Source organism: Vulpes lagopus, chromosome 1 (assembly GCF_018345385.1).
Source record: "Vulpes lagopus strain Blue_001 chromosome 1, ASM1834538v1, whole genome shotgun sequence".
Lineage (NCBI taxonomy): Eukaryota > Metazoa > Chordata > Mammalia > Carnivora > Canidae > Vulpes > Vulpes lagopus.
Genome location: NC_054824.1, coordinates 60,701,479 through 60,710,776, shown reverse-complemented (window position 1 = coordinate 60,710,776; position 9,298 = coordinate 60,701,479). Strand labels below are relative to the sequence as shown.

The following is a 9,298-nucleotide window of genomic DNA, read 5'->3' as shown; positions in this document are numbered from 1 at the left end:
ATGACTCCTCAGTCTGAAGAGCAGGATCCCTCGGGGGAGGAGGGAAAGTCCTGAGGGTGGGGGTGAGGGGAGACGGGGCACAGGGCTTAATATAGCCACCAGGCAGGCTGAGGAAGATGCCGGCTCCTATTACACCTGTCACCTCACCCTCATCATATGACCCAGCTCCTGCTGGCGAGGCGTGGGCAGGGTGAGAAGCACCTGGTCCTGGGAAGTGCTGAGGGGTTCTGACTCCCAGGGGGCTGGGCCAGGAGAGGAGGAAAGGAGCCTCCAGCACTGATCCCCCGATGAATGCCAAAGGGACCGGTCCCTCTGATCCACACCATCCCCCCCCCTCCCTCCTTCACCTCTGGATCCACGGCCCCCAAATATGGCACACCTGCGGGCAGGGCCCTAAGCCAGATTTAGGGGCGAGTGTCAGGATGAAAAGTCGCCATGAAAATCAGGTTCAAGGGATCCCTGGGTGGCGCAGCGTTTTGGCGCCTGCCTTTGGCCCAGGGCGCGATCCTGAAGACCCAGGATCGAATCCCACATCGGGCTCCCGGTGCATGGAGCCTGCTTCTTCCTCTGCCTGTGTCTCTGCCTCTCTCTCTCTCTCTCTCTCTGTGGCTATCATAAATAAATAAAAATTTATTAAAAAAAAAAAAAAAAAGAAAATCAGGTTCAAGACAGGCCCCTCCCCTAAACTCCCCCTGCATAAAACTCTGAGCCCTGGGCGCCTGCGTGGCTCGGGTGGTTGAGCATCTGCCTTTGGCTCAGGGCATGATCCTTGGTCCTGGGATCGAGTCCTGCCTCAAGCTCTCTGCAGGGAGCCTGCTTCTCCCTCTGCCTGTGTCTCTGCCTCTATCTCTCTGTGTGTCTCTCATGAATAAATAAATAAATAAACTGAGCCCCTACTGCCCACACTGAGGGGAGGTGCAGGCCTGCCCTCAGGGAGCCCCTGTGTGCCCAACCATCAGGCAAAATCCCCTCTGCTGGGCTTCCGGTGTAACCTTGGGCATTTACCTCAACATTTCAAAGCCACAGTTTTCTCCTTTATGAAGTGACAACACTGTCACGTTCTTGAGAGGTGCTTAGTACCTGCCTGGCAGATGGCAGAGGCTGAACAAAAGGCCATTATTCCTCGTCAGAGGGGGCTTTTCCTGGAAGAAATTGTCCCATTTGGTTGGGGAAGTAGAGTGCAGTAGCATCCCGTACACCCACCACTCCCACTCAAAGATGGGTCATCTCTGGAGGGTCTGGCTGCCTTGACAAGCCACGGTCTCCCTGGCAGCTCCAGGCTTCGCATTTACAGTCAACAAATAATCTGGAAAGTCAGCCACACAAGTGGCACCAACTCTGAGGACATGGGTGTGGCATGGGACAGGGCAGGCTCTGTGGCCATCCACCCTAGAAAATGCTCTCCTGTGGTTTCTGGTCATTGACTTCCTGGAAACCAGTTTTTCAAATTTACTTTTCATTTAGGTGTAAGATTTGTGCATCAAATTGCACAAATCTGAAGGGTACAGCTTGGTGAGTTTGTGCATATGTATATGCCTGTGTAGCCACAGCCCAGATCAAGTACACAGTATTTCTAACACCCCAGGAGGTTCCCCTCAAGCCGCAACCAGTCAATCCCCTCCCCCAGAGGTAACACTATTCTGACTGTGTCCCTGCAAATTGGCTTTGCCTGTCCTTGAACGCCATACAAACGGACTCCGAGAGCATGTGCTTTATGTCTGGCCCAGTCTGTTCAGCCCAAGGTCTGTGAAGGTCCTGGAATTATTGCTTCGGTGCCGGGTCTTTCCTTTTCATGGCCAAGTAGCTTTCCATCATCAAGTACCTCACAACTTATTCATCCATTCTGTTGATGGATGTTTGGGTTGTTTCCACTTTTTTTCTTCTCTTCTCTTTTCTTTTCTTTTTTTCTTTCTTTCTTTCTTTTTTTTTTTTTTTTTGAGAAAGAGAGAGCATGAGCTTGCATTCATGCAAGCAGGGGGTGAGGGGCAGAGGGACAGGAAGAGAATCTTAAGCAGACTCTGAATTGACCATGGAGTCCTACACAGGGCTCAATCTCATGACCCTGAGATCATGACCTGAGCCTAAATCAAGAGTCAGTTGTTTAACCGACTGAGCCACCCAGGCACCCCTCTACTCTTGATGTAATATGATTACAGCAGCCATAGCATTCCGAGACACGTCTTTTGGTCACATAAACATGGCAACCCCTTCCGGAGAGCATATTGGGGGTGGATGCGTCATTAAGAACTCCAGGGAGGAACAGAGAGATTAAATATTGCTCTGAGCTCCTTGGATAGACGCGGAGGGTATTATGCTAAGTGAAATAAGTCAGACAGAGAAAGACAAATACCATACGATTTCACTTATATGTGGAATCTAAAAAAACAAAACAAAGGAACAAACAAACATAAACAGATTCATAAATAGAGAGAACAAACTGGGGTTGGGGAATGGGCAGAAAATGTGAAAGGGATTAAGAGGTACAAACTCTCAGCTATAAACTAAATAAGTCACGAGGATGAAAAGTACAGCAGAGGGAATATAGCCAATAGCCGATGATACTGCAATAACATTGCAGGATGACAGACGGTGACTACCATCTTACTTATCATCTACTTATCTTGGTGAGCATTGGGTAATGTAATGGACCATTGAGTCACTACACTGGATACATGGAAACCAATACATCATTGTATCTCAACTATACTTCAATTTTTTTAAATTTAAAAATGAAAACTTATTGAGCTCCTATCCTGGGCCATGAGCCTTTTTGGGTCCACCAGACACTCACAGGGAAAGGAAGACAGACACAGAGGTACACCCAAGATGAAACTCCATCAACCTCACCACTGAGCCCAGAGCCAGCCACTTTGTGTGTGTGTGTGTTGGTGTGTGTGTTGGTGTGTGTGTATGTGAGAGAAAGTGAGAGAGAGAGAGAGAGTATGATTATATTCATTTCCTTGGGCTGCCATAACAAACTATGATGAACTTGGTGGCTTACAACAGGAATTTAGTCTCTCATAGTTAAGGAGGCCATAGTCCGAAATCAAGGAGTTGGCGGGGTTTGTTTATTCTGGGTGTTCTGAGGGAGAGTCGTCATGCCTCTTTCCTAGCTTCTGGTGGTGGCAGACAATCCTTGGGGTTCCTTGGCTTGTAGCTGCATCTCTACAATTTCTGCCTCCATCACCACATGACTTTCTTCCCTGTGTGTCTCTGTGTCTGTGTCTACAAATTTTTCTCTCCCTAGAAGGAGAAGAAACAGCCTCCTAGAAGGACACTAGTCATTGGATTTAGGGTCCACCCTAACTGATCTTAACCTGATTATATCTATGAAGACCTTATTTGGGACTAAGGTCAAGTTCCCAGATAGTGGGGGTTAGACTTCAACATATCTTTTGAGGGACACATTCAACCAACAACAACAATTATGACTCAGCAGGTTCATATGTGAGTATACATGAGTGTCTGTGTGGGTGTGTATAGTGTGAGGGAGCACCATGTGTGTGTGCATGTGCTTGCCAGGACATGTCTACGTTGGTGGCTCTGGTTGTGCTTCTATGGCCATGGGCACCTGTATATGAGCATGTGTGCATGCGTCCCCTGCGTTCACGGTTCTAGAGATCTTGCCAGACTTGCTGAAGAGGGCAGTAAGGCGGCACGGTGGCAGGCCTGGCTCCCTGCCGTGGCTAAAGAAGTGCTTAGGGCTAGCCCGAGTAGGCAAGCGGGGCCTTGCCTCCTGAATCCTGAGGGTGAGCTGTGGGAAGCAAAGACAAGGTTATTTGCTGAACTGGACACAGGCTGGTAAGCTGAGGAGGTGGCTTGGGGCAGCAACGCCTGTTCCCAGGTCCTTTTCCAGGAATGTTCCTAGAAGGCCCCTCCACCCAAGCTCCTATCCCCTGAGCTGCGTTTGCCTGGATGGGGAGGCTCTGGCTGACTCATACCCTCTGGGGCTGGAAGCCAGCACTCAGCTCCTGCTGTGCCAGACAGGTAGGGGTGGGGCAGGTAGCCAGCCCCTCCCAGGCACACCCCCAGGCCAATCTGGAGTGGCACCCAATCACCCACCATGGCTGGCCTGGGGTCAGATCAAAGAAAGGAAGGAAGACAGAGGTGAGTACATGTTCAGGTAAGGCCCAGAATGAGCACTGCTTATGTCCAAGGACAGCTCTTTCAGGCAAACCCACCACCCAGAGACAGGACATTGGGAGGGTCTCCTCCCTAGTATTGTTGGTTTAAGGGCCTACCCTGAGCCACTTACCTCATTTAAACTTCACAGCCAAGTTTAAATGGTGTTCTCATCATTCCCATTTTACAGATGTTATTGCGGAGGTCCTCAGGAGTTAAATGATCCACCTAAAATTACATGTGTTTATGTTTGTTAGAATTTCTTATTCTCTCTGGAGATCCACACCCTACCCACACCTCCACACTCAGACCACAGCTACTCTCACTGCAGCCCACCTGCCCACCACATATACCCATTCCAAGAGCAGTCTTGCTCCCAACCCTCCCCAGGAAAACCCCCCTGCCCCATGGGGGTGGGCAGGACAAATTAGAGGGTGGTCTCTCCTCTCATCCCACCCTCCTGGACTTCTCTGTGGTGTCCTGCTTTTGGTTTTGGTGTGAGTTTATTGCCTCTCTAAGAATGTTGGTGGGTTTGTGTGCACCCCACACAAAGGATGGGGTGTCCGGGCATGCAGATGTACCCCCACGTGGGTTTGCCCATCGGAGACACATGAGGGCATAGTTGTGGTGAGCTATACGTTGCACAGGTTGCATCTGTGTGTGTGCCTGGGCAGAGGTGTGTAAACCCCTGGGGGTGTTCATGAAGAGTCTGCCCCCCTGCGTGTTAGGGTGACTGTAGAATGACTCCTCAGTTCTCTCCCCTTACCATAGAACTGCCACCACCCTAGATCTGATCCGCAAACTCCTGGCCTCCAAGTAAGAGACTGGTAAAAACTGCCTATATCTGGAGACGAGACACCTGAGTCTGAAGCCCCGCCTACTCTGGCCACTGGTGCCCTTGAGCTAGTATCGCCCCACCCAGGCGGCGGGAGTGTCCTCATCCAATGGGATGGGGTGACACGGAGGAGGAGGAGGCAACAGTACAGCTTCTCCCGCCCCCAAAAACACAGGGAGCACTCTGCTCCCTGGATGGGAGACTCATTACCCCAGCGCTCTGTGGTTTTGGGGGGGGGGGGCTCATGCCAGGACTTGGCACATACTACAAAGTGTGGGGGCACCCCCAGCACCCCCGCCTGCGGCTGGCCGGGGGGAGGGGCTGTGACGTTCGGTGGCCTCATGCTGCTGAGAGGAAGTAGCTAATTGCCGACCTGATGACTGGGCAGCCTGAGGAATGGGGTGATGATGCCACTCGCGGAAGCAGGCGCCCCAGCACAAGGAGGGGGCCCTGCAGGGATGCGGTGGGCCAGGCCAGCACTCTGCAGAGGCTGAGGTGGTTGTGGCCAAGGGAGCAGGGGGTGGGGGGTTGTTGAGGCTGTGACCGTGGGAAAGGACTTCTTCCCAGCTTCCCTCAGCTTTAAGGGAAAAGAGTTCAGAGGCCCCAGGGGATGAAGGGATTTGGGAAGGGGCTACATGGGGCAGAGGGGGAGGAGATGGTGGCAGAGGCTTCTTTATTCCCCCTTCCACCTATACTCTTCAACCATTTCCCACCCTTGCCTTTGGCGCCTCTTTGGCCCCCATGGCCCCAGGCTGGTGAGGAAGGAGGGAGTAGATGGAGGGCTCTTTTCACCATAAGACCCTCAGGGCCCAAGCAGCTTACCTGGCCATACCTACTCTGTTGAAGGTCAGAGCATTCAGAAGTGGTGAGACCTCAGGTGTCCTTGAGGACAGGAAGAGCAGGTGCTTCAGACAGAACAGAACAAGCAAAGGCTGGGCAGTGGCCTTTAGTGAGGCTCATGAGGCAGGGGGCTTGGCTGCTGTGGTTATGGGGAGAGAGGGGCGTGGACAGGGCCCTTCGGTACCTAGGGCCACACCGTTCCTTCCTGGCATGATCCCTGACTCAGAGCTTCTCCCACACTGTTGGCCACAGCTTCTGGCGCCGGCAGGCCTGGCCTCGACTGCCAGAGCAAGGGCCAAGTCAGGAGCCACACAGGCTGGGGACCCCACCCCCCCCAATCCTCAGGTGCATCAACCCCAGAGGACCTGCCAGCCCAGAGCGCCAGAAACCAGGACCCATCTGTAGGTCAGTCCTCTGGGCCCTTAGCGCCCCCTGTGGGCAGGGAGCTATACTAGTGGGGGAGGGGCCTCCACCCGCCTGAGGGAGGAGGGAGGCTCAGCACCGGACCCTGCCTCGCCCCCTGTGATGGAGACTCCGACATTGACCTCCTAGCTCCAATCTGAAATTCCGCCCCCGTCCTCAGGAAGCTCCCACTTTGGTGGAGACGTGTTCTACCACTAAAGCTCCATTCTGAAGGGTGAAAGAGTAAGGGGCTGCGAGAAACTTAGTCTGAGGGTAGACACACAGGCACATAGATCTTTCTGGAGTCCCCGTCTGTTGCAGACATGGATTAGACATCTCAGTGACGGGAGTTCTGCTAGAAAAAAAAAAAAAAAAATACAGGCCGTTCAGTTAAATTTGCATTTCAGATAAAGGACGAATAATGTTTTAGGATAAGTATATCCCATACAGCATATGGGATATACTTATACTAAAAATAAAGAAGTATTCGTCGTTCATTTGGAATTCAAATTTAACCGGAGATCCTGTATTTTTATTTGTCAAATCTGACGACCCTAGATGCGTCCAATCTAAGGGAGGAAGGAGGGCGGAGGACTCCCGGACACCAAATTGCAGGTAAACATCACAGCGTGCTCCAGCTCAGGAGAGCAGCGGTGCGGCGGGCGGGGAGTCCTGGGGCGCTGGCTCGCAGCAGTTTAAAATTCCTTCCAGGCCAGATCCCTAATCCCTTGGTGCACAATGGCCGCCTTCTCCCCCACCGCCGGCGCCCACGCCCTCCCCCGCGGGGCCGTGGCAGTGCCACCACGGGCCCCTTTAAGCCCCTTTGAAGCCGCCGGAGCCCCGCGCCGCGGGAGGCCCCGCCGCTATGCCAGCTATGCCAGCTATGTCCCTGCCGCCGCCGGCCACCACTGCTCCCCCATTAATGCTGGCTAATCTGGCTAATAAATAAACTCCCCTCCCAGCCTCAGCCCCCACTAGTTCCTCCCTGCTCCCCGAGAATCGATTGCAGGGCTCGGGTAAAACGTGCGTCCCCACTCCCTTCTGAGGTCTCGCTCTTCTTTCTTTTTTCCTATCGCCGTCCTAGACCTGGTGCCCATTTCTGACGGAATTTGGGGGTCTCTGCGGCGCGCAGTGCACGTGCATCTCTTTCAGTCCACCTGCGCGCCGGGAGCAGGCCGCGTGGCTAGGCGCGGGGACCCCTCTCAATGCCGCGGGAGGATCTGCGGGACGAGGAGCGCCCCCTGGAAGCCAGAGGCGGGCGGGCCACGCCCCTCCTGGCCACGCCCCCAGGCCACACCCTCCCTGCCCGCCGCAGAGGGGCGCGGGCCCGGGGCCCCCCACGCGGGACTCCGCCAAGCCGGGGCGAGGCGGTGGCGCCTCCCGCGGCAGGAGGCCTCTGGCCACGGCCTCTGCCGCCCCCTGCGTCCCCACCCGCGCTTCGGAGAGTCTGACTCAGGGGCGAGCCCGCATCGCCTCACCTCCTGCCACACACCCGGAGCGCGCGGAGAAATTACAGGATTGCAGGGGCACAGCTAATGCGCTCTAATTACCCGCCGCCGCTCGGCCGCGGCGCCCTGCTGCGCTGGGCCAACGCGTCCTAATTAGGCCGCCCCTACCCGGCCCGGTCCGGGAGCCCGTCTCCGTCCCTGTCCCCGTCCCCGTCCCCAGGAGCGCGCGCCGGGGGTTGGCTCTGCCGGCCCGCACCACCTGTCGCCCTCCAAGACTGCCCCAGGAGAGACCCCTGAGACCCCGCGGAGAGGAGGGGCGCAGGACTTGGAGACCCCGGAGCCCCAAGGTGCGGAAGGCGGCCCCGCCCCTCCCGTAACTCAGAGAGTGGGGAGGAGGCAGGACCCATTTCGTTGACAGGGACACTGAGGCCTGTTGGAAAGTCGTCGTCCAGAGCAGGGCACCAGGGCAAGAGTATCCCCGTGAGGCCCGGAAAAGTGAAGTCTCTTCCTGGGAAGGCCACCCAGCCAGAAGTCCCAGATCAGCTTATCTCAGGATGGCTTATGACCACCCCACAGGCTCCTTCTCCTGACAGGGAAATTAGCCTTCCACAAAGAAAGGTGAAACCCCCTGGAGCCGCAGGGGAAGGTGACCAGCTGTGGCCTCTGGTCAGAAGGGAGCTGGTGAGAAGTGCCTAAAGGAAGAGTGGGGGAGAAGGCCCTAAAGACACAGAAGCAGGGCCTGGTGGCCAGGACTAAGGAGGAGGAACCTGGCTGTCAGCTTCTTTATTCAAACCAGGCTCAAACATTTTCTCTATAGGAATTCTTTCCTGGGATCCCTGGGTGGCGCAGCGGTTTGGCGCCTGCCTTTGGCCCAGGGTGCGATCCTGGAGACCCGGGATCAAATCCCACGTCGGGCTCCCGGTGCATGGAGCCTGCTTCTCCCTCTGCCTGTGTCTCTGCCTCTCTCTCTGTGTGTGACTATCATAAATAAATAACAATTTAAAAAAAAAAAAAAAAGGAATTCTTTCCTGATGTCCAGGGGGTTACAGACTCATGGCCTTGGGCCAACTTTAATCTTTAGTGAGGTTTCGTTTGGCCTGCAGTGAGCATGTGCTTTTTATATTGAATATATTGAGAGCTTACAGACAGTGTGAGCTGAGTGCCCTCCCCGCTGGCAAAGGCCAGTGTGGTTAGACTAGTCCCCAAAGGCATTTGAGTTTGGAGCCCTTAGTGAGACCAGTCCACTTGGCCTTGCCTTTAACCCTTCCTCACGTGCCCGGATCTCAGTCTGCGCCTTCACCACCCCCTTGTAGTCTTTGCATGTGTTTCGGTCAGCCGGCCCAGGTGACGGACCCTGGGAGGCCCTCTTGAGGCTTCCCACATGTGGTGGCAGTGGGGGCTGCACATGCTTCTGGAAACCCCTCTGGTACTCCTTTTTTTCATCTTGAGTTTCAGTCTGTGCCTTGGGTGTCCTTCTCCAGCAGGGAGGACAGTTGTTTTTGTGCCACACAACTAAAGGTTCCTTGAGGGCAGGATATTGGATCTCTCCCTTCAGTCTAAGATCTCACTGAGGGCTAGGGGCCTGGGGGGCGGGGGAGCTAGTATCATCCATCACAGGAAGCTCCCTGAGGCAGGGCTGTGTCTCTCCCCC

General features: G+C 54.7%; 1 protein-coding gene across 1 annotated transcript; it reads left to right on the top strand.

Annotated features, from left to right (window-relative positions):
- The first annotated feature begins 4,063 nt into the window (after nucleotides 1-4,063).
- LOC121486771 lies at nucleotides 4,064-8,576 on the top strand. The gene is made up of 5 exons (XM_041748013.1): nucleotides 4,064-4,107; nucleotides 4,894-4,938; nucleotides 6,024-6,202; nucleotides 6,758-6,814; nucleotides 7,284-8,576. Exons 1-5 carry the CDS (start codon nucleotides 4,064-4,066, stop codon nucleotides 7,733-7,735), a joined length of 777 nt encoding a protein of 258 aa, XP_041603947.1. The 3' UTR covers nucleotides 7,736-8,576.
- The last annotated feature ends 722 nt before the right edge of the window (nucleotides 8,577-9,298 follow it).

Coding starts and splice junctions, on each gene's coding strand:
- LOC121486771 (XM_041748013.1), top strand. CDS start 4,064: ATGGCTGGCCTGGGGTCAGATCAAAGAAAGGAAGGAAGACAGAG. Junction 4,939..6,023: donor CGCAAACTCCTGGCCTCCAA/GTAAGAGACTGG, acceptor TCCCTGACTCAG/AGCTTCTCCCACACTGTTGG. Junction 6,815..7,283: donor TCCCGGACACCAAATTGCAG/GTAAACATCACA, acceptor TCGCCGTCCTAG/ACCTGGTGCCCATTTCTGAC.